The 25,829-nt window shown below is 43.3% G+C and overlaps 1 protein-coding gene across 1 annotated transcript in view; it reads left to right on the plus strand.

Moving 5' to 3' along the window:
- The first annotated feature begins 325 nt into the window (after positions 1 to 325).
- The window catches only part of pld1a (phospholipase D1a), a 56,434-nt gene continuing 30,930 nt past the window's right edge, over positions 326 to 25,829 (plus strand). Inside the window, exons 1-3 of the mRNA XM_034111466.2 lie at positions 326 to 462; positions 22,905 to 23,120; positions 23,610 to 23,779. Coding sequence (XP_033967357.1) covers positions 22,937 to 23,120; positions 23,610 to 23,779 — 354 coding nt within the window. The 5' untranslated portion in view covers positions 326 to 462; positions 22,905 to 22,936. The remainder of the gene's footprint in view (positions 463 to 22,904; positions 23,121 to 23,609; positions 23,780 to 25,829) is intronic.

The following is a 25,829-nucleotide window of genomic DNA, read 5'->3' on the forward strand; positions in this document are numbered from 1 at the left end:
TCATACATGCATGCAGACATACAAATGTTATGGAGGACAGAAAAAAGCCAGATAAACCAACAATGGCCAAATGATAACATACAGGGAGAGTGAGAAAGTAACAGTGTGTGAAATTATGAGATAATAGGCAGGGGGGCAGTGTCATTATTTTCTACCCAGAGGTCTCCTCCTACCTCACTAAAACTCCAGAACTTGTTTACAACCAATGAGAGAAGTGTGTGGGAAGAACCCGCGTCTGTGATTGGTCTAGACTAGTTTCACAGAACCCTCCCTTCCTGAGGAGTTGGAGCGAGTTCAATGTTAGTTTTTCTCTGCCTGAGTTACAGAGGGGAAGGAGCTCAGGACTAGCTGTGTGTTCATCGGTATCTGCTCTTCTTCAGAGAGAGTGTCTTAGTGGTCCATTCAGAAAGAGGATTGACCAGACAAGGCGCCATGTGGGCTGCATGTCCACAGAAAGAGCAGGTTGGTAATGTCTCCCTCTCAGTTTTTGTCTGACGGTTCTATTTTCGATCATGGGCTGTCGGAGATATATAGTGTCTCTGTGACACTGCTTGGGTCTGGTCTGTCAGTGGGATCACGGAGAAGAATTTACAGTATGCGCAAGTGTGCCTTTATTCTTCCTGCGCGTGTAAGTTTGCATCAAGGTGATGAGGGCAGCCCTTCATCTTTATCTGCATAGCAAACATGTATACTGTTAAACCTAGTGTCCGGTTATGTTGGACATATGTGTGTGGAGATGAGTGTCTTGGTCCTTCAGTCGAGGGTGTCAACTTTCTATTCAGGAATTCTGCAACAAGAAGTGTGTTACCTGCTGTTTAAGCAAGCACAGGTGTGTGTGTGTGTAGTCCTTCTGCGTGCCCCCCTCACCTCTCACACCCTTTTGTTGAAGTTGGTTGCTCCAGCTAGAATGTCATGGGAGGACTGGAGATATTTAGCATTTCTTTCTACGCTGCCTCTCCTCCCAGACTCTCCCTTCTCCTCTCTCTTCTTCTGTTGTCTTTGCAACTGAATACACATGCATGATACCTCTGACATTCAGCAGTCTTCCTTTTGCACAGGCGGGAGCATGACCTTAATACGTTACCGTTGTGCAGCCCACACACACACACACGCGCGCGCACACACACACACGCGCGCACACACACAGTTGCTTTTACTGTTATTTCTCTCTCAGGTTTTAAGTGTGTGCACATGACGTGTGTTTAACTCTATCGAGCCTTTCCATGGGATTTTACCCTGCTCAGTTCGTGATATCAATTATTAATGTGGACTGTGGGAATTTAAGTCCTCAACCACCTATTGCTCTTTCAAGACGTTGTGTAACACAAGTTCTTATTGCAATGTTCTACTGCTTCTCTGCAAGGATTTGCATTATTTTTAGCCTGGCATGCAGTTTTAGTGTGGTGATTGAATTCATTCCAGATGTGGACTTCTGTCTCGTGCCCCTGCTATATGGTGAACCTCTGTCAAAACCAACAGACTCTGTTCTGAGTTTCCCCACCACCGTCTCAAAAAGGATACTTCTGGATGATTTAAACATTATGTGTTCAGCAGACCTTGTTTCTGCAGCTTCCAATACGTCGTTTCATAGCTACTGAATTGTTCATACTTTCTCAAAGATATCTTTCGGTAAAGCTCCAGTGACAGCATTGATTTGTTGCTTAAAATAAAGCAGAAGATGCAGGAGGTTCATGAGATGCCGAAATAGAAGTGATTTATTTATATGGTGAAAGATGTCACTATGTCATTTGGCGCTCAGACCATCATTAGTATCTTCTTGCTTTTGTATCTCTATTTCTGGCCCATATGTACACTCCTTAATATCGTTTTGAACTCTCACATGTTTAGCTCCATGGACAACCAGTTTAAAGTGATTTATTTATTTTTAAGTTAGTTCACCCAAATCCAAAAAACGCTTTTTCCCACTTATCATTAGTTGCTTCGTGCAATGTGATGTCGATAACTTGAATTTAGATTGTTATGCTGGCATGAGCAAAGAATATGTGCAACTGTTCCAGTAACATTTCCATTACTAGTGATAATCAACAGTACACACTTTAATCCAGTTATAATGGGGACTATTTATCGTTAAAAAGTAGTTCCAGGACTGGTCATTGTTTCTAGAAAGACAAGTCTGTTTTAAAACGTATTCTTAATGTATGGCTGTTTGCATCACCAATTCCAACTCCATTGTTTTGGTGGTAAGGCAGAAATCGAAGTTGCTATGTCAACAGCTGAGCATATAAAACCCCAAACTATCTTTCTGGTCAGATAACACTGGAGATCGTAATTTAGGTAAGAGCCTGAATGTCTTCTGTCCTGCTATTGTAATCATGTTGAGTTAGAGTCACTTTAGGGGTTTAGTGGTAGTTTAGGCATTTCCCGGCTCTGCCTTGGCCGCCCTGGTAACTCTGAGTCAGGCTTGGCGGACAGAGAGAGAGAGAGAGCAGTTCCATCACCCCTGCAGTACAATGATGCCTTGTTTTCCCGCCGCAGAACACAACTTTGGCGACGATGACGTTTGGGGCCTCTCTTTTTCTGGCATCTACTGTATGTCTTGCTTTCTCTGCCTGTCTGACCATCCCTGTCCCCCCATCCATGGTGTGAAGGATTAGATAATGGGCAGCTTTAGTGTGGGCAGAGAGAGAGGTGTCACAGACCTCTTTTATTGGTTCCTTCCTCCCCTCCCTCCATCTTCTCCTTTTCTCTCTGTACCATCTGCGCCACGAGGAGCTTGGCACCACATGTTCTGTGAATGCTAACTTTATTGTATGTGTGTGAGTGGTAGTATACTATTCAAAGATGGCGCCTCCGTGTATATATGGCATGTTTACAATGATTGAAATCTTTCACCACAGTACCTTGTAAATGTCAAAGCTGTGTTATCACACATCCTGGAATAGATGACGCATCTCATAAGTTATCTATTGTCTGAACATTGATGGGTAATCAGTTACTGCACCTTCGCTGTTATTGACATACTGTAGATGCTCATCCCGCCTCCAGTGTTCTCTCCAATAATTTGAGACTTTTCTGACAAGCAAACCTAGTGTAGTGGGACAAAAGTAGGAGTATCTATCGGCTGCCGTTTAAAATAGGCACACATACATGTAGAGCTTATTTGTGACACTTTATGGATTGAAAGAGGAAGACAAATGATGTAATAATAGAGTGCCACAGTGACGCGTCCTAAATGTCACGATCTGTCTGTGTTGTGTTTTGTCTTGTCTAGATCTGTCTTTGGTTTCCTGTCTGTTGTGTTTCCCTCCTACCTGTTTTCCTGATTGTGTTCACCTGGTGCCCGTGTGTTTTCTCCTCCCTCCTCACCGGTCTCTTGTTTCTTTGATTAGTCCCGTGTGTATTTAAGTTCTGTTTTTTCTGTCTGTCTTTGTTAGATCCTTGTTCACGGGGTAGTGTTCTGTTTGTCACCGAGTAACCTTAGTGTTCTGTTTGTCACCTAGTAACCTTAGTGTTCTGTTTGTCACCTAGTAACCTTGAAATAAAGGTATTTTCTGTTCAATCTGCATTTGGGTCCTGCCTGCTTCACTCACCTTGACAGAAGGATCTAACCAGAAATGGACCCAGCAGATGATCCATTTGAGGTGGAATTACAAAATGTTACCTTTTTATCGGCTTGCTGCTATGATTGGTGGAAGGGAAACAGGGAAACCATGTTTATTGAGGTTCTTACCTGGCTGGATTATGGACTTCCTCCAGACATGTGATTCCCGGCCTGCTAGCCCCAGGCATGCTAGCTCCCTGCCTCTCAATTCCCAACCTGACACCATACGTCTCGGTGTGTTCCGTCTGGAGTCAACCCCTGCTTCTTCCCCATTTCCTGCTCCTGTCCAGGAGCCGTTCACGGGTACTCGTCTGGATTGTGGAGGTCCACTGAGCCTCCAAAAGGCTCCTAAGAGAAGGAGTCGCAGGTCCAGGCTAGCAGGCCAAGGCCCAGAAGCCATGATTTGGGCTCCAGTAAAGGCCCCAGCAGCCATGGTTCCATGCTCCAGTGCCAGCCCACACAGCCATGGTACCGTGCTCCAGTACCATCCCACACAGCCATGGTTCCGTGCTCAGCAGCCATGGTTCCTGCTCCGGTACCGGCCCACACAGCCATGGTTCCAGCCCCAGTTCTGGCCCCAGCAGCATGGTTCCGGCTCCAGAACCGACCCACAAGGCCATGGATCCGTGCACCAGTACCGGCCCACACAGCCATGCTTCCGTGCTTCATTACCTGGCTCACACAGCCAGGGTCCAGGCTTCTGTTCCGTGCCCAACAGCCATGTTTCCGGCTCCAGAACCGGCCCCAGCAGCCATGGTTACGGCTTCAGTACCGATCCCAGTAGCCATGGTCCCGACTCCAGTACTGGCTCTCCGGCCGACGCCAGCTCCCCGTGTCCTGTCGGCATACCGGCCGACGCCAGCTCCCCGTGTCCTGTCGACGTACCGGCCGACTCCAGCACCTCATATCCCGTCGGCGTTCCGTCCGACTCCAGCCCCCCGTGTTCTGTCGGGGTACCGACCGTCTCAAGTCCCCTTTCGAGTCCCCTTTCGAGTCATCTCTCGAGTCCCCTCTCGAGTCCCCTTTCGAGTCATCTCTCGAGTCCCCTTTCGAGTCCCCTCTCGAGTCTCCTCACGGGTCTCTTCTCGAGTCTCCTCTCGGGTCTCTTCTCGAGTCTCCTCTCGAGTCTCCTCTCGAGTCCCCTCTCAAGTTCCTTCTCAGGTCCCCTCTCGAGTCTCCTCTCAAGTTCCCTCTCAAGTTCCCTCTGGAATCCTCTTTCAAGTCTTCTCTCGAGTTCCCTCTCAAGTCACCTCTCAAGTGTCCCCTCGAGTTCCATCTCGAGTCTCCTCTCGAGTTCTTTCTCAAGTCCCCTTTCGAGTCCCTACCCAATGTCCTGGTTTGTTGGAGGTTTCGCTGGGGGTCCTGCCAACTCCGTGTCCTGTCCCGTTGGGGTCCCGCCGACTACTCTTCTGCCGGGGGTCCTGCCAACCCTATGTCCTATCCCGTTGGGGGTCCCACCGACTACTCTTCTGCCGGGGGTCCTGCCAACTCCATGTCCTGTCCCGTTGGGGGTCCCGCCGACTACTCTTCTGCCGGGGGTCCTGCCAACTCCATGTCCTGTCCCGTTGGGGGTCCCGCCGACTACTCTTCTGCCGGGGGTCCTGCCAACTAGTGTTAATTTCGTTGACTAAAACTATGACGAAATATGTTCGTCAACGACCTTTTTTTCCATGACGAAAACGAGACGATGACGAGACGTCACCGACGGCAGTCAACAATAACTATAACGAAATCATCATGCAATATCGTTGACGAAAAGTGACGAGACGAAAATGTAGTTTACTAAATAAAAACGTTGCCAAAATCTCTCTTTACTTTCGTTGACGAAAAATGAGGAGACGAAATATTATCAAAGATAACGTTACATTTCTGATCAGTCAGTTTTTCTCCCAGCAGTTCCATTTCCGGTGCTGCGCTGGGCAGCAGCTGTGTCTGTGCAGCGCACGGCGGTACATTTGAATTACACCGGGCAGCGGCACACTGTGAACTGTCAGGAAGACTCGGGTCTAACTCATGGTCTAACTCATGGTCTAACTCATGGTCTAACTAACCTTATTTAACAGAAAATAAAATGGCAACAACAGGGCTTGGGAGCAGTGGTCACACTCGCGTTAACCGAATTACCCCCCCCCCCGTCAGCGCGAGTGAGTGATAAATTGTGTACTTGACGGGTAATAATGGATTATGACGGACATGTTATGATTCTGTCCGTCAAAATGACTGACAACGAAAAAGTCTAAAGCCACCACTGCTTGGGAGAAAGAAACGATGTGATATTTGGGCCCATTTTCGCTACAATGAGGCGGAGAAAAAAAGCGAATGCATTGTTTCATCAGAAGGGAAGCAATGTGGCAAAACGGCTGGTAAAAACACCACAAACCTGATACTCTCTGCAAAGCTGCATTCTTAATCATTCAACCTGTGTTTTTCATCAAATAAGGACAATATATAATCCTATTTTTATATATATACAGTGTGCGAAAAAGTACACGTCCCACCGTCCGGGACGTGTTATTTACAATATCGGACAAGTAGATCTTTCAATTGACTTGTCCGGCGGACAAGTGACGTTTTTCGGCCTGATTTATTGACAAATTATTGATACATTCAGTTTACAAAAGGCAGAACTCATTCGCAAATGGTCCGTGTCCGCCATTGTTCGTTTAGAAGTGTTAGTTTCGGTTCTGCTTGTAGATTCCTAAGGAAATGCATCTCGCCGTTTTCTGTACAGTTAGACGGGGGTGGGGCGGGGCGGGGTGGGAAGTGTAGCACAGTGGCCGGGTTCAAACTAGGTTCCGAGTAGGAATAAATAACAATTGTCCGGTACCGGGATTAATAAGAGTTGTGAGGACAGGAGGCGAGGCCGAGCCCCGCGGACTGCAGCTCTCTCATATGCTCCGTATCAGCTGATCGCTGCACGGTGCAGCTCAGCGTCTCTCTCTCTTTCTACACACAGCGCATCCGCTGCCTGTTTGACAGCCTCATCTTTGTCAAATTTTCTTATGTTCTTTCTCTAACACGTAATGAAGGTTATTAAGCGTTTTAGCTCCTATGTTGTTAATATTGACCGCCATTTCCTTTATGAAGTGAAGCAGCCTCCCTGTCTGTGTCCTCGCGCTGTCCTCACATCCCCGGACCCCCAGACTCGGAGGAGCACAGGGATGTCAGTATTGTTTATGAAGCAGGGTGTAGAAAGTACATTATTGAAATGGAAATTCTATTTATTTACTTTTACAAACAGTGAGCAGCTGGGCAGCTGCAGCATGTGTATTGCAGGACATGTGCAAGCGTCTTTGAGTTGTAGAAAAGTGCGAGGCCTATACTGTAGGCTATACATATAATGTATTATTATTATTATTAGGTTATGTCCTATGTGTTGGACATGTGTGGTTGGACTCTGTCTCACAGGCAGGTTGCAGTGTAACATCAGAGGAGACTGGGCCAATTGTACATTCTCAAACTGCACCACTTGGAACTAACTAAACAATGCAGTGATTATTTTTATAGAATTGTATTCAATAACCGTAAGAAATTCAACAGTATGAAGTGATTTGTAAATCGGAATACAGATTTGACTTAATGTTTTCATAAATATATTTTTCTCCCAGTTTGACTTATTTTTACCCTCTCAAAGAACCGGAATCGAGAACCGAAAATAACCGGAATCGAAAAGCAGAACCGGAATCGTTAAAATCCAAACGATACCCAACCCTATGTGTAATGCAGTAAAATCTTACCGCTTACTTACGTTGAGCGGTGTCGTAAAAACCGTGGGAAAATGTAAAATACGATGACGAAGAAGAAGATTCCAGTGGCCCCAATTTTTGTCCATTCTGGACAAGTGAAAAATGTATTCGGACAAGTAAATTGCCAAACTCACTTGTCCATGGACAAGTACTCTCTAAAAACTTTTTCTCACACTGATATATATATATATATATATATATATATATATATATATATATACTAAAATGACAAATTATTGGTTTGGGCTAGACTAGTTTGACTGAAATGTTCTATAAAATCTGATGACTAAAAAAGACTCAACAGTTTTCATTGACAAAAAGTAGACTAAAATAATTAGTTTTCTTTGACTAAAATATGACTAAAATGCTCAGACCTTTAGTCGACTAAATCGTGACTAAAATAGTTATTGTTTTAGTCGACTAAAATAAGACTAAAATGCTCAGACTTTTAGTCGACTAAAACTTGACTAAATAAAAACAGGATGAAGGTGACTAAATATGACTAAAACTAAAAAGGAAATTTAACACAGGACTAAGACTAAAACTAAATAAAAACATAGCTGACGAAATTAACACTACTGCCAACCCTGTGTCCTGTTCTGATGGAGGCCCCGCCACTACTCTTCTGCCGGGGGTCCTGCCAACCCTATGTCCTGCGCCGTTGGAGGCACGCCGACTACTGTTCTGCCGGGGGTCCTGCCAATCCTATGTCCTGTGCCATTGGCGGTCCAGCCGACACCTGTTTCGTCTGGGGTCCTGCCAACTCCATGTCCTGTGTCGTTGGGGGTTCCGCTGAGAGTCCTGCCAACCCCATGTCCTGTTCCGTTGGGGGTTCCGCCGACACCTGTCCCGCAGGGAGTCTCGCCAATACCTGTTTTTCGTTGGGGGTCCAGCCGACACCTGCTCCGCCGGATTTCCTGCCAACACCAGATCCTGTCCTGTTGGGGGTCCCGCCAACACCTGCTCCGCCAGGTTTCCTTCCAACATCATGTCCTGTCCTGTTTGGGGTCCCATCAACACCAGCCCTTGCTCCGTCGTGGGTCCCACTGACACCAGCTCATGTTCCGTCCAGGGTGCCGTCTACGCCTGGACCGCCAGGGGTTCCACCAGGGGTTCCACCAGCTCCTGCCCGTCCTTGTGCCCGGCCCACTGATTCCCCAGCCACGGCCTTCGCCCTCGAGCCCGGCCTGCTGAGTGCTGCGGTCTTCGCCCTCGAGCCCGGCCCCCTGACTCTTCCGGCCACGGTCCACGCCCTCGGGCCCGGCCCCCTGACTCTTCCAGCCGCTGCCTTCGCTCTCATGCCTGGCCCCCTGAGTTTGCCCGCTGTGATCTTCTCCCCTTTATAAACTCTGCCTTTCCCCCGGGCTGTCCGCCCGAGTCCCCCTTCTCGGTGTCTGCTGTTCCCCGGGCTGTCTGCCGAGTCCCCCTCCTCGGCTTCTGTTTTGCCCCGGGATGTCCGTCTGAGACCTTAGTGTTCTGTTTGTCACCTAGTAACTTTGAAATAAAGGTATTTTCTGTTCAATCTGCATTTGGGTCCTGCCTGCTTCACTCACCTTGACACTAAAACCTGGAAGCAAACTTCTTCCGGTTTCTAAAACAAAAATCATAAATCTATCAATCATAAATCTATTGATTAGATTTATGATTCAAAAATTATAGAAGTAGGGTAGACATGTGGATATTACATTACATTGCATTGAATTTAGCTGACGCTTTTATCCAAAGCGACTTACAATAAGTGCGTTCGACCAACACGATACAAACTTGAAGAAACAGAATCAGTACATCAGGTTTCATAGACATATTGAAGATTGAAGATATTATCCGGCTGAACAAAACATGATCTGTCTCTTCAATTGGTGTCAACCACAGACCTTATCTCGAGCTATTTTCCAAAATCCTATGGAGAAATGAATTGTTTTTGTCGAAGGAACCGGAAGTGGTACAATTCTAACTTACTTCCGGGTTTTAGGACGCGTCACTGTGGCACTCTATTAAGCAATGAGGATCACTGATTAAGACGTCTGGCTTTGAGTTAATGAAGTGTAATTATGAACCAATAACCGAAACATTCAGCTTAAACTGTCAAAGTGGTTTATTGATGAAATGCAGTCACTTTTCTGTAGTCCTTCCCTTGAGCCACAGACTTATCTCTTTCCCCTTAAAAAGGTACACTGTCATTGTTTGGCCAAAGGGAACGAGAACGTTTCAAGATTCAAATGTTTATTGTCATAACATACACAAAACTAGGGTGTAATTATGTAATGTATGAAAACTTAAATCGCAGGTTCTTCAACAGGCAGTCATTGTCCTTAGTCCCACCCTCAAGTTTCTGGCATCAGAACCTCTGAAGTCAGACTTTTTCTTTGCAGTGTCTCTTTGCTCTGCTAATATCTCTAACCCTAACCCTAACTGCACCCTAATACATTCATAATTACTAATGAAAGATGTATTATCAAAAGTCCAAGTCAACTTTATTGTCAATCTCAAAATATGTTTGTACACACAGAAAGATCGATATACTGTTTCCCACAGTCCCGAAGTATAAAAAAACACACATTAAAATGCAAGAACACTCAATAATTACAAAAAAACACAAAATAACCGTTTACTTCAAGTAAGCAGGATATATTAAAAAAAGATTATGTACATAGTGCAAATGAGAGTGCAAAAATGTCCATAGCAGCGTAAAAGTGACTGGTGCTGTTTTTTTTGTGTGGGATGTTAAAGTCCCGGGCCAGTGGGGGCAGGGTGGAGAGGTGAGATAGACGGGAGAGGTGGGAAGGGGTACAAGGCTACATTTTCTAAATGTTCTGCCAAATATACAATTTTAATCAAAATAAATCTTGATAATAACTTGAAATATGACTTCTTCTCTTTTCGGCTTCATACTTGTATTTTTGGGTTTCTGCTGGAAATCTTTTGCATGCTTATTTATATGCTATCCATAATTTTTCTCCTACGATCTGTCTGAATATCTGAATTCCCTCTCCTTCTGAAACGCTTAATCTTAGTGCCCGTCTCTTAAAGCTCCGTCCCGAAAAAGCCCACTCTGTACTATTGGCTTGCCAGAATAATAAGACACACTTTTGCAAAGATCCTTTTCAAGCCTTGGTAGGAGATACTCAGATTGGCTGCCTACAACATCTGACAGTATGTGGGTTTAGTAGGCAACCCAAATGTACAGTATGTGTACACAAGCACTGAAAAGACAGTTTATACTATTTCTCCTTAAACAGTGAGGGAAACATTTGATAATAATAATAATAATGCACGGGATTTGTATAGCGCTTTTCCTAATGCTCAAATACGCTTAATATGCATCGAGTGATGGTGTCTGAATTCCTCCTAAATGAGAAGTTAATCTGTATGGCCACCTAAGACCCTTCTACCAACAAGATGCCCTAAAGTAGCAGAGGATATTTTTGTGTTTGCATTAGAATTGTAAAAATTCTTATACCTTGGCTGTGGGTGAGAAAAATGCTACTGTTTCCCTGTTCAAGATTTGGTTTGGTATCATGTAAAGTTCACATCTTCACTCCCAGCAGTAGCCCCAGCATGGCGAGTTCCCACCCTTTAGACAGAATCAGATTACTGACACATCCCCATCATGCTACCTGCTTTTGTGTAAGAGTACACAAGTAGTGTAATGGCAACACAAAAGACAAGTGTGTAGTATGTGTGATCATTTTACATGAGAACCAAAGGCCTTCCCACACGGTTCACAACCGTTTGGGAGTGAATCTGACTTTTGGCTGCTTGACCAGAGATGGCAAAAGCACACACATCCTTTACTCAAGTAGAAGAACAGATACTCGTGTTTAAAAATACTCTAGTAAAAGTACTGACTAATCTTCTTTGCTCAAGTAAAAGTAAAGAGGGCTTTGAAATGTACTTAAGTAAAAAGTACCCATAACTAGCAGCTGTTTTAAAGAGTACCTGACCTCCCTTTATATTAATAAAACAATAATGTCATTGTTAGCTAATGAATGTTTCCATGCTGAACAACGGCAACATCACAACGTTTCCATTGGTCCCTCTTCTTTAGAGAAGACCAGGAAATGATGGATACACGGATCCTGTTCAAATCAATAGGCAAATTAATGTGAGATACTGTATTAATGAATGAAGAGGATGTTGAATACAGTATTGATTGTGGATTAACCTGGTGTCCCACAGTAACTATTACACTTTTCGTACCACTATCTAACGAGCCTTCTTTTCAAAGTTATGAATAAATCATTAACTAATGCTCTTTAAACAAGTGATAAATCCTTCACCTTATCGTCTCTGCGTTGCCATGTTTGAGAGACAATGACAGTAAAGTCTTTCTGATAAAGTTCACACAGTAAAAGTAGGTCACCAGTAATCTTAAATGTAAACAAGCTTATAATAAATATATAATCATTTACAGATGTTCCTTTTTAAAGGAATACACTTCAGGAATGTCCTCACACATTTTCCAAAAGAAGTGTTGGATAGAAGATTGATTTAGTTAAATTTGAAGCTTACAGCTAGCACCCAGAAAGCTTAGCGTAGAACCAAGCATGAACACTGGTGAAAAGCTAGCAGGCCTCCATCTTGTTTGTTTAATCCATACATAATCACAGTGTAAAAACAACAGAGGATAATACATTATATTGGACTAGTTCTCGGCTAGGAGCAGTGACTTAACTACTAATTGCCCTGAAACAGCTCAGAGGTTGAAACAAATATTGTAGAAGATGCTTGTTCGACTTGTAAAATGGGGAGTTGACGCATTGACACTTGGGTTTGGTACAGGTTTAACAATCAAGGTATGACCTATCGCAGACATTAGTCGCTCAAAGGTCAAGCAGCCCATTACAGCAGTCTATTTGATGAACTATAAAGACACTCTATTTATCATAACCTCACAATCCAAAACAAGTTCCCATGGTTTTTACTGATTAAAAAAAAAGCATTCTTAAATGATTAATTTAATAATGCAAAATGCCGTTAATAAGAAATGATGATGGTAGCTTCCACATATATGTATATGGTTTTGTTCTTTGGTGGTTTATTATTTTCTAGGGCAGCTGTGTCTGTGAGGTAGTGGAGTTGTTTTTCAATCAGAAGGTTGTGCGTTCGACCCAAGCCCCTGCAGTCCACATGTCGATGCTTGGGCAAAATACTTAACTAAACACTTAAATTCATTAAAGTTTTTCCTGCTGGCATGGCCCAACGGTGTGTGAATGTTATGGCGCATTTCCACTACAGCTCGGAGCGCGGTTTAAGCGTGCCGTGCCCGGCCCGTTTTTGGTTGCGTTTCCACTCGGCGTAGTTCCGGCTAGCGGGTACTTTTTCACAGTTTTCTGGCTCTCCAAAATCGAGGTTCTGTCCGGGCCAACAACCGGGCTGAGTATGCTAAACTAGTGAGAGAATCGCTACAACAAGATGAACATATTTGACCGTGATTTAATTGTAATACACGTTTCAAAATGATGCCGAAGTAGCAACATACTGATACCGGTTAGTAAAAACCATGAATTAATGCTTTGACGAGTCTGCAGACAGACGGCAGGCCAAGAACCTTTTAAAATGCGTGTTTTCTGAATGGAGATCGGCTAAGCTAACTTTGTGTATGCTCCGACCGTCCACACTCACAACAACGGCCTACAGACAGAAATAAACCAGCGACTGTATTCTCCATGACACAGGCAGTCTGTGGTTTGTACTTGTTTAACTTTTGTCTAGTTTCTGATCAGATATGAGGAGCTGTGAGCTCTGAGGGCTAACGGCTAACGGCTGATGTTGGTTTTGTGTTTCGCATTGAAGATGACGTCACAGCTCCGCCTGCACTGCGTTACTATAGTTACTACCCCAGTTCCTAAACTGTAATGGAAACGCAGCATAAAGTGAGCCTGGCCTAACGAGGCCTAACGAGGCCTAGCCATACCGTACTAAGCCGAGCGAGGCTCTGCAGTGGAAAAGCGCCATTAGCTTCCTTGAGCTGGGGGCACCTTGCATGGCAGCCCCTTCCTCTGCATGAATGTGGGGGGAATGGAGGAATGATGACTTGTAGTTGGAAAGTGCTTTGAGGAGTCTGGAATAAATACAGTCCATTTATCATTCATCCCCAAAGCCGTGGTCTAAGTTTTAAGTTAAATATAAGATAAGATATTACATCCTTCTTAATGGATTTGGTATTATGAGGAATCAAACATAGCAGCATGTTCTCAATGGCTCTGTGGGGCGAAGACTATTTTACCGTTTTTTACATGTAGAATATATATACAAGTTCCCTCTTTGCTTTAAGATGCCTCCAAGACTCTCTCTCTCTCCACTTTACCAAACCTCCCACTCAACATTCTTTCCTTTTCTTCTTTTATGCGTTGATTCCAACTAAGTGACATTTAAGAGGCATGGTAGCTTGTGAAGGGAGAGGCGGACACTCTTCGCTGCTTCTGTTGATATTTATAAACACCCAACTTGCTGGCTGTTCAAACTATCACCATGACAACAGGACAGGAAGCAGGAAGTAGGCAGCCGTCCATTGGAATGGAGTCGAGAGATAACTCCTGCAAACTCCTAGTTTCATGGCTCTTCTCACCATCGCTCTGCTCTCCCATCAGACACGGAAACATGACCAATGCTTTTGTCCATGCATGTGTGCGTGCGTGAGCTTGACATCTGACTCCACACATGCACACATTCAAACCACATGCAGCATACCACGTCCCTCTGCAGTTAACCTCTCAGTGGGTCAAGCCTGTGGATATTCTTAGAACAGGAAGATAACTGCAACGTCATAAATACTTCTGAAATCCATGATTATATTTCCACACAAAAACATCAGCCATTGGGCCTTGCTGAATGTTATGACCTTGACTATATCCTGTATGTCTACTGAGACCAAGAATAATATAATATTTTACTGATTTTAGGATGTATTAATATGTATTAAGTTGCTTTCTCCTGGTTTTAGGAATCGGTTTTACAGTTACACGGTGGAAATATTAATCCAAAGACAACTGCGTGATCTTGTATTTGTTCCTTGTCCAATTGTTGGATCACAATGAAATATTGGTGTATGAAATGTACGCTCTTTATGCAGGTCGTCATAGAGGTCTGGTTGCATGGCTCTCCTCTTGTTTTCTTAAAGATGCCATTCCTTTTTTCCACCTCCTACCCTTGAAAAGCTTGCTAAATGTGGCTGCAGACCTTAAACCTGACAGATGAGGTGTCAGTAGGGCAATGTGGCACTTGCAAGAAGCCCGGGGGCTTGTGGGCACTATTCTATATATAAACTAGATGGGCTAAGATGTCCCACTTGTCTTAGCTATGTGCAATATCCTCACTGTTGTCTCTCAGTGCAAAACATGGCTAAGCAAAGTTACCTCATTAGAGTCCATGCTGTCTCGACAATGGACACACATGCTCCGCTTAATAATTTGAAAACATGATTCAGAATTATGTCATTATTTTTTACCATCTTTTTTTATCAAGTCATGAAGAATAATCCCATTCAATGTCACCCAGTTCCTTCTTCAGGGATATAACTGAATGAGGAAGTGATCAGACGAATGAAGACGGTAAACTGTTATTGTGCAGTCACTGAAGGCTGCAGGTGACTCTCCTGGCGGTCAGAGCGTGTTGGATCTTGTTCTTTGCAGTGGGAATGTTTTACTGTCTGGCTGTTTTGGTCTCTTGGTGAACGTGCTCCCGTGTTACTTACTTGTCGCAAGCGTTTTAGTTCCAAACTGAAGAATTTAACACTTTGCAGGGAAGATATGTACGGTATGTTAATTTCAGGCTTTAACTGCATTTTGACCAACTTCCTCCTGACTGCTTTTCTGTTTTCTTTTGTTTCTTTGTGGCTTTGTTTTTGTTTGTCTACCCTCCCTCCCAAATGTAAAGCGTCTTTGGGTTCAAGAAAAGCGCTATAGAAATCAAATGTATTATTATTATTATTTTGCAAATATAGTCGGTAGAAAGCCCTAAAATGTCCATCTCCCGGTCCCAGAGAGTCTGATTTATTTTGCCTTCACTGACTGGAAAGACACAATTGACGTGTGTGTGTGTGTGTGTGTGTGTGTGTGTGTGTGTGTGTGTGTGTGTGTGTGTGTGTGTGTGTGTGTGTGTGTGTGTGTGTGTGTGTGTGTGTGTGGTGTGTGTGTGTGTGTGTGTGTGTGTGTGTGTGTGTGTGTGTGTGTGTGTGTGTGTGTGTGTGTGTGTGTGTGTGTGTGTGTGTGTGTGGTGTGTGTGTGTGTGTGTGTGTGTGTGTGTGTGTGTGTGTGTGTGTGTGTGTGTTTGGCCTAGCATTACTATACTTGTGGGGACCTAAATCTGTTTACATAGTCACGTGTGGGGACTGGCTTCCCTTATGGGGACAAATTGGAGGTCCCCATGAGGGGAATCATTAATTTTAGGGTGAAGACTTGGTTAGGTTAAGGGTTAGGCATGTGTTGGTTATGGTTAAGGTTAGGATAAGTCTCCAGGAAATGCATGTAAGTCAATGTAATGTCCCCTGAAGTGATGTATACATGGTGTGTGTGTGGGTGTGTGTGTGTTGTTCCTGCCCCAGCTTGTTTCAGAGAAAACAGTCCAGAAATCTGTTGAATCACTAAAAACGCTGCTCGTCCCCGTTTACATCAAAACTAAGAAGAATGTGTTTATTTCTAGACTTATGAACAATACTTTTAATTTGATTAATTTTAGGACATATTTCTAATTAACATGTTCGTTTCTTGTCCAAAAATGCATGTTTACTTAATCAGTGACTGCTTTGTGTCTGCTTTTATCAGAAGGTTGTCATATGTTGTCATACGCTCTCGCTACTCCCTGCCATCTTATCTCATTACAAGCCAGTATACAAGATTAGCATTTATTGAATTGATTTACATCAGTATACTACTCTTTCGGGGTGTGGCCATTTGGGATTCCCCTTGAGTCATCGCTGACGCTGTGGGTGTGGGAATTCCCTCTTCTCTGCCCTCTGTGTCTGTAAAATGTAGCTTGGCAACAATTACTGTTTCGCGTGTGTTCACGTGGATGCGCATCTTAAGACCAGGCGCAGCTACGCCCGAGACTAGTCAGGTTTGGTGCACTCGGTGTAAATTCGAATCACTATGTCGGACGTAGCTAAGCCCGACGTTAGAGTTAAGCCCTACTTTTTTACGCCCATCTGGTGCACTCCACTCCAGAAATACAGGACAACACATTTTTGATAGCATTTAGATAAAACAGTAGATTCATCAGGATAGAGAACATAACTATGACCCTGTGTTGTACAGCAGTAAGGGAATGCATGAAATAACCACACACTTTAATTGTAATCTCTTGTGAGAATCCACTCTCTCTCCTTTCCTTTATTCCTTTTCCTCCTGACTCTTATTCTTTTCTCCTGCACCCAGAGGAAGGTTGGTCAATGGGCCACATGTGCGCGAGGAAGTCTCCCATGACTAATCACTTCTCTTGGTGGTACCTTTTTTTGTATTGGTCTTCCTTTTTTCTGTGTTTATATCTTGACATTACTTTAAAATATGTATCGTAGCTGTTTAACCTCCACACCCTGTCTGTATCCTGTCTTTGTAATACAGGAATGTTTGGGGCACTAGTGAAGCGAATGCATGATCAATTAAACAGGTTTAACAGGTTTTTGTCATTTCAATTGAAACAGGCTTTTCATGCAGAATCAACCCTGTGTTCTCAGTGGTGGTTTCGGTGATGTTACAGTGAGACTAAAACAGAGAGCTGAGCACAGTTTGTCCATGTTCCTTCACTCAAAGTAAACATCAATATGCCTGATTTGCCCATGTTTGTCTTTGAAGCTTTTTGACTGTATGTGCATATGTAAAAAAGCTGTGTGCATACTGCGTTGAATCCTTCTGTCACTGCACACTGTGGATGCATCATTTCCATTTCATAGGGGCTGACTGAAGTCATGTGTGTGTGTGTGACGCTAAGCCTTGAACGCTCTTACTCAGCATGGTGTTACAATGTGAGTAGACAATATGTCATTCAATACATGTGATTACATTATTTGGATGAGGAGGAGGTCATCAGCTAACTGATTCAGTGTGTGAGTCATTAATGAACTACTGAAGTCAGAAAGTTGGTTTGTAATTTACTGGATCTAATTAGGTTAGGTCTCTGGAGTGAATGACAGACGTGGAGAAGCTGCTCATAAAATGAACGTGCGGTTATTCTCGGTATGTGTGCTTGTTTGTGAAAGCTTTGCATAATGTCATATTCATGGTTCAACACTTGCATTTTGTATTTTTATTAAGAATTCTGTGGTTTGCAACAACACCCTTTCTTTGGAATAAGGAATAATACTAATGTTCACGGTGTTTCATGATGTAGATGATAAATATCTTTATTTGTTTAACCTGTTAAGCCCCCAGCCTGTTTTTCAGCTCTCAGACTCGAAAATGACATTCCCAGAACAAATTATCATAACTTCACTTCTAAAAGGGGTAAATTAATAATATTTTTTCTCAAAGCAATTATAAACCTTTAAGTTGGATGTAGAAAAGTCAGAATCAATATAGAATTGTTTTTATTTTAAAGTAAATTCAGATTGAACATAGTAAAACAATTTAAATGATAGTGTCCGTCCAAAAAATTACTTATAGTGAAAACCACCCTTGAATGATGGGATAGTAGACTAAAAGCTTTAGGAATCCAAACTATAACATATAATAAGTACCCTGTATCAAGATTGATGCAAAACAAGTGACATTGGACCTTTTTAGTGAGATTTAGAAACAAAGAAAAAAACATTTGGGTGTATTTGCCGTTTCTCTGGAACCCATTGGTCGATTTTGGTGATTAACATCTCTTTTGAACCGTTAGAGCCAATGGAATCGAGGGGGAAGTTCCACATACACACACACGTTACCATTGAGGAGTGAGAGTGACGCGCACGCAGTCGAAAGCTATGTTACGCTCTGAAAACTGAAACCTAGGCTCAAACTAGTAAATATGAAGATGGATCAGTAATCATTTCAAAGTGACACAGACACATTGGATTAACCTTCAGCGGCGTTTTTTATTGTTTTGATGCCATTGAACAGAACTTTTGATCAGAACAACAGCAAAGGTAAGACTGTTCGCGTGTTTGCTCCGTAAAGCTACGTTGTGTGTTGTCTGGTTTTGGTTCCAATGCCGCGAGTTCTGGTCGCTCAGTGATGCTACTTATATTTCTGGAATCTCAGCTTGCTAGCTGATGTCTTGTTTGTGCAAATCCGATAAGTGATGGAGTGTTTCTACCGTGAGTTCTGTGCTAAGTGCGTGAGCATTTTTTTCGCTCAGGGCTAATTCAGAGGCTCTGCATTAGACTTGTGTTTCGTTTGTCTAAAAATGGTTCATATCGTCAGTTAGCTGAGTTTCTTCCCGTTAAGTGGATATGACACATTCATAGTTTGTTAAATGTTAAGAAGCCCTCAGACGTTGTTTCTTGCAAGATGTTGCGTTTTGCCCCCGCGGGTGGGGGAATGGGGCTTAACAGGACAAACTAATTTTAGAAATAATACCAGTCCCTGCAGAAAAAAACAGCTTAGACCAATTTAGCTGGTCAAGCTGGTCAACCAGCCTGACCAGCCAGTAGATATTAGGCTGGAATGGTTTAGCTAAACCAACCATCCTGGCCAGCTAAATAAAATCAGCATAGTAAGCTGGTATGCTGGGCTGGTCACCAGCATCAATCTATCACCAACTTATTTTTAATAATAGTATTAAATATACCATGCTGGAAGCTTACTAGGATTCCAGGTGACCAGCATACATTATTTGAATACTGGTATGATTATTTAAACCAGAGAACATAAATATATTACAAAGATTCATTGTGTCATGTATTCTGGTATCTACCAAAATAAAGACATTGCAGGGCTAGACATTATAAATGGCCCGCTGGCCCGGAAGCACTATTTAGAGAGGCAAAGTCCCTCTCTTTCCGGTGGACCTCCATGGGACCTTACTTCGGAAAAATGATGTATTGAAGTCAATAGGCGCTTTCGCACCAAGTACTTTGCCGTACTTAGTTCCCAGTACTTAGTTCATCAGAACTCTTTAGTTCTGATGAACTAAAGAGCACACCGGAATAAGTCCCTGAGGGAGGATTAGGCAAATGAAGCCGCTGACGTCACTTCTTCTTCTGCTTTGGGTTTACTGGCAGGCCGCAAACAACTTCACGGCGTATACTGCCACCCGAAGTCCCCGGCCGGAAGTCCCCGGAGTTGGGGACTGGCTTCCGAGTAAATCGCCAGAACGCCGACACCTCCTCATTACTCCACCGCCCCCATGTTTTTGTTTGTGTTGCCATAAGTTAGTCTCTCTCCCTTGGTGCGCTGGGATAATGCTAATAATGCTAATGCCAGCAAATAAAATGGCGGAATCACAAACATTTTCGGAGTTTTAGGGGCGTGGTTTGCAATTCGCCCAGCCAATCAGAAATTGGAACCTTTTCCTCCCCATGAAAGTACCACCTCTCTAGCAGGGACTGAAAAGGGGGGAAAAGGTTCCCGAAAAAAAGTTCTAGTTCCAGATCTTTTTGGTGTGAACGCAAAATCCCAGGAACTATCGGAACTATTCCTACTGAAAAAGTGTGAAAGCGCCTCATGGCTCTTGATGACATCAATGCAGTCCCAATAGATGCTGTTGTATAAAAAGAAATGGAATAGGTCCAGATTTCTTCTATTTTGTGTTGGATGATAAGTTTTATTGATTGCTGATGGATGTTAGGATGTGTTTTACAATTATAACAAAAAGATTATTGTAATTGGAATCAAAAAGATTGCATATCATAGTTTTAATAGAATCACTAGCAATAGAGGATTTATTCAACAGCAGTAAAGCATTACGTTGCTAAAGTAACGTACACTGAACTGTAAAACCACTATTTAGTGGGGCTGCAACAAACGACTAATTTGATAATCGATTAATGAAACGATTAATCGACTATTCGGATTATGTCTTGCACAATTTCTCAACGCTCTTATTTAGCCATCAACTTTTAGGTTTAGCTTGAGGTTGTTTTAGGCATGTGGAAACTGACAATGAAGACAATAAAGATGAATACTTGATTCAAATACACATATTTTATTAAACTTTCTGCTGAAAGAAAAAAAAAAATCTGTCCTTCAACATTTTAAACCAAGGATAGCAGATCAGATAATAGATAACCTTTTTCGCATTGTCAATTAGGGATGGGTATCGTTAAGGTTTTAACGGTACTACCACTTTTATCGATCCGGTCCTTTAATGGTACTTGTCAGAGAATATTTTAATCCGATCTTTGTTCCAATGTCTGGTAATGATTAAGGTAGGAAGGGCGGGTTTTTAGGCCCCTCCTTATGGATATACAGATCATGTATTTTACCCTTTGTCTTCAGAGTTTGCTTGGTTGCCTCACATGATAGTGTGATATACTCTGTGACCTCTCCGGCCGTATCATACTCTCAATAAATAACAGTGTTTGACTAAAGCCTCTCCAGCTTCCATCCTTTCCTGAGTTTTGGCTCTGCATTGCTGCACAGAAGTTTCCATCACAGTACTCTTATGGGTTATTTTTAAGAAGAAAAAAAAGGTAAATTAACTAAACTAACATTGTTTTTTATTTGAAATTGTGTAGCGTTGCTTACCTCCAGAAGGACCTTTAGCACGTTTCCCAGTAGTCAGAGCTGTCAGAGCGGTTCCTCTCAGAAGAGCAGCCGCTGGGCGGAGTCACAGAAACACTCAACTGATCTTCACTCCCCGACCGGTAGCTGGCCAGGCTGGTCTTGAACCAGCAAGACCAGCCTGGTAAACCAACTAAACCAGCCTAACACCTGCTAAAACCAGCAACCATCTTAAGCTGGTCTATGCTGGTTTTTTCAGCAGCCATACCATGCCCATGGTTAAAATGAACAAAACAATGTACACTGAAATACACCTTTTATTTAGTGCTAAGGGCCCACTGTGCGGCAATAAATAAGATGCACAAGTTATTTATTGGATATGTTATATTACTGATGCGGTACATAAACAAATCTGTAATGATGTGAAGGGAGAGGAGGTTATCAGCTGATTCATTCAGTGTGTGAGTCATTAATAAACAACTGAGATGAGTCAGAAAGTTGGTTTCTCATTAACTGGATTTAATTGGGTGATTAGGTCTTAGGAATGTCTCTGAAGTCACAGGTAGTGAGGGACACATGTTTCCATATGTTTACTTATCCAGCAATAATTTCCAAAGAGCACTTGATATGTGTGCAGAGTGGAAGGGAGGGTAATGGTTGGCGGGAGTTCAGTCATATTGCTATTAACAAACTGAAGCGATTGACGCATCTCTGTCTCTCGGGGAGAAGAGCTCAATGTCAGTTGTTCAACCTGGCTGCAACATTTTGAGAAAAATCTATTATTTACAGCAAAAATCAATTATTTACAGCAATGCGTTTTTCCCCTCTGACCTTCAACATACTGGTCACCGCAGGCCCTAGAAATAATTCTCAAAACAACATTTTTTAAAGTGCTGCACCCAGGCGCTATCAGAGCTAACAAGAAACGTACTGTACGCATGTGGCAGTGTTGAACAATGATCGTTTACCTCTTTTAAAAAAACTGCTAATTTAATTATTACTACTCACAGAATACTTAGATATTAGATTGTCAAAAGGCAATTTTCTTTAGGAGCGGCAAAGGTGAATGACATTGACATTCAGCATTGTTTAACTTATATAGCGAGACGATTCGAAAGCCTTGCAGAGAAAAGCGTTCAGTTCTCAAGGATGCATGAAGTGAAGAGATTTAATTCAGCACACGCCTCTTGGTATTTTAGAACAGACTTCAGGGATAATGGTAAACACAGATGACCATGGCTATAAGAACAAAGTAAGAAGATTCAGGCTTAGAAATGTAACAAATGCAGATGCTTCCAAGAAGGGTAGTCTCCAAACTGTTTTATAATATTGATATACCGTACTTTTCGGACTATAAAGCGCACCTGCATATGAGCCGCAGCAGCTAAATTGTCCGTCTGTCTTGCTCTCGTTCTGTCTCTCGGTTCCACTTTTACTTTGGCGCGCTACCTGTCTCACTCTTTTCCGGCCTCCAGCTTTTCCTGCTGGAGCCCGCCGCTTAAAGGTGGCGGGCGCGGACCGGTCATAGAGCCCATAGAGTTAAAGGTGGTTAATTTTACCTGTAAAATCCATAGATGTAGGAGGTTCCCTAGTGGCCGTTAGCTGTACAAAAAAATGGGGAAAAAAGTCGCGGCTTATAGTCCGAAAAGTACGGACTATAAGTACGGTCATTTCTGTGATCTGACTTTTAGCACTGAACTGTTTTCTTCCGAGTGGTGCTGTGTCTGGTGTGGTGGCCACATGTGACCTTGAAGAGTGTTTCAGATGGGTCTACAGTATGTGCCTAAGTTTGTGCATTCTTGTGATCCATATGGGATTATCATAACAGCACACCAGGGTCTTGTGTAACCGGTCATGTTCAGTAAATGGTGGAAGGTTAAAAGTCAAATGACGGTCAATCTGTGGGAGTGTATGAACTCTCAGGAAACAGTCACATAGACAAGAACACACACAAGGATGTTTATTTCATCCCACAGCATACAATGTTTTAATTTGATTGTGTATCTCCTCTAGGCTCGCCCTGCTCTGGGGCTTAACTGCTGAGCATGCTGGGAAAAGCTCCGCCTACAACCAGTAGCCTCAACCTGGTCACCTCTGAGGTGTCTGACGCCACATCGGACCCCGACGCTCACGACGGAATCACCATGGCCGACTTGGTGGAGAGCCTGGACACCAGAGAGCTGGACATGGGGGAGGGAGAGGAGATCGAGTGTGATGGAGGCTACTTGGGTGTGTTTACATAATGTTCTGTGATTGGACCATCATTTCTCAGAAAACTACGATGATACATACGGAAATATAGCAATAATAAAGACTCCGATTTTGAGGTGATTCATTATCCTCAAGAGATTCACTTCCAGGAAATTGAATTTGTCAGACTATATTTATATGACCATTATGCGCCAAAACAATAAGTGTGTGACTTGACTAATAGGGATGTACCCAGGGAAATGTAAGAAAACTGAGAGGAAGACAAGCCAACTGAGGGAAAGTGCACTCGCATTGTGAGTGGATTTATCCTTTACATCATTTAGACCATACAAACTTTGCCAGAGAGAAGCAGAAACATTTGACCCAACACTGCAAAGTAAAAATCTTGAACAAAAGCCGAGTTTTCAGTAATGCAGCCGACTCGCTCCGAAGCAGCCTGAACAACTCCTACATGCGGGAACACGAAGAAAAAAACACGCCAACCCTAACCCTCTCTCCTCCTCCTAGGGGACTGTCGTATCCCATTTTCAGCCGTGTATGCCACAGTGGGCTTCAAGGAGGCCAACGCCAAGGTCTACCTTCCCACTGTGCCCATCACCGCCCGGATACTGGAGGTGGAGAGATTCACCGCCGCACAGGACCGCTTCAACCTGTCGCACCAGAGGAGTGTCAACAAGGTACTGCACACAGTCTGTATGGCAACATTTTGCAGAGATTCAAACATTACTGTCTTTCTTTTTACGTTCTAAAATACTTTATGTTGGAAAATATAAGTGTCAGATGTTTAGTCTTAAGATGCTCTTGATTACGCTTTTATCTAAAGGGACTTACAATAACTGCAATAAATCGTAGATACAAATTCAAAACAACAAGAAACATTTGCATCAAATAAGCCAAACCATTGAAAGTGCTGTAAGTGGTTTAAAGGTCCCATGTCATGCTTTTCCGGTTATTACCCGTCCCCTTGTGTTATGTAGCTTTTTCTGCATGTAACGGTCTGCAGAGTCACAAACCCTCAAAGTACACCCTGTAGTGAGTAAAACTCTAACACAGAGAAGACCTGTCGATGTCTGCCCCAGAACGCCTCGCCTCGTTTTTTCTTCCGGGAACCAAGTGAACGTGTAATGGCCAGGCTGCGGGTGTGTGTGTGTGCGTGCTCCAGCCGAGCTCGGGCTGGGCCTCGCCGTGTCCCGCCGTCCCGCAGCAACCAGGAAACCACACCAGCAAGCCAGCTCACACTGTCCGCTCCAGCAGCGAGCCCCGCAATGTCCCGCCAACACGGCGCCCAGACCCCACGCAGCATTCTCACCTGTTTGTAGGGGTGGGCGATATTGAAAAATATGTTATCACGATATTTTCAAGCAGTATCACGATAGACGATATATATCACGATATTTTTTCATGTCGGTTATTATGGTTATTTTTCAAGTTACTTAACAGAACAAGCACCTACAAGGTAACAGAAACTAAAACAAAAAGGAGTAACAGACCAACATAGCATTTCAAGCTGGTTTTATTTCAGAAATGAATCCCTGAATGAACAAGTGAGCAGTGAACATCAATAAACATGAAAAGGAGGGTAAAACATAACTAAGTAAAACATAAAACATCAATGAGGAAAAGTCAGTGCCAAACAATTAAAATGTAAGTGTAATAAAAGACTTTAGCATAACTGAAGGGAAAAACATAAAACGCCACCGCGTCAGTTATGTCTTTCCACCGTTTGCTAGTCTTTTCATAAGGAGCCCCTTGATGAAATGCCTGCCCTATGGTAGTTTGTTTTGGTGCAGTCGCTGCGGTAGATTGTGCATTCACACGCGGGGGACCTTGCACTCTTACAGTCTCTGCATGCTCTTTCTGGTGCTTGCGTTTGAGGTGGTCTCGTAAGACCGACGTGTTGCCATCTGTCGCTTTGAAATTTCCTTTTTTGCACATTTTGCAAATTACATTTGTTTGCTCCATGTCTGTTGTGTTATATCCAAAAATATTTCCATACCACAGACGTAGAGTTCTTTTTGGGGACTAAATCTAATTCTTCTACATCAGAATCTGACTCTCCGTCCATTATTGCTGTGTGTACAGACTGCCAACAATGTATTTTCCCTCGCTGCAAAGAAAGGGGGCGGGGACTTTGGGAGCGTGTCAAACAACTCGGACTGAACGAAAGCAGAGGTGCGCTGACATTGTGAAATCGATCGGGCTTGATATATGGTGAAATTCAAATCAGGAGGTGAGGCTGGGGGAGCGGGAGGGGAAGAGGCTCTCCGTCCGCTGTCATAGCCCCCTGCGCCGCGCACAGAGAGCCTCTTCCCCTCCCGCTACTTTTATTTATTTATTTTTTTATCACGATAGGACGATATCTCTGAAAAAGCATATCGTGGAGACCTAATATCGTCACGACGATATATATCGTCATATCGCCCACCCCTATCTGTTTGTCATTACTGGTGTCATGTTCTGGTTGCTAACAAACGCCATTGTAACACATAATCACTGATGTTCCGCTGTAAAGGTGGTGGACTCATCAGAACAGAGTGGGCGAGCTGACCAATCAGAGCACACTCGGCTCAACCTCAACAATGGTCATGATCAGTAGAAATGGCCATGACATGGGACCTTTAAATGAGCTGTAACAAGCTTTAAAGGTCCCATGTCATGGCCATTTCCACTGATCATAATTCCATTGTTGAGGTCTACTAGAATAGATGTATACTGTGCAATTTTCCA

This window comes from Pseudochaenichthys georgianus, chromosome 22 (assembly GCF_902827115.2).
Source record: "Pseudochaenichthys georgianus chromosome 22, fPseGeo1.2, whole genome shotgun sequence".
Taxonomy (NCBI): Eukaryota; Metazoa; Chordata; class Actinopteri; order Perciformes; family Channichthyidae; genus Pseudochaenichthys; species Pseudochaenichthys georgianus.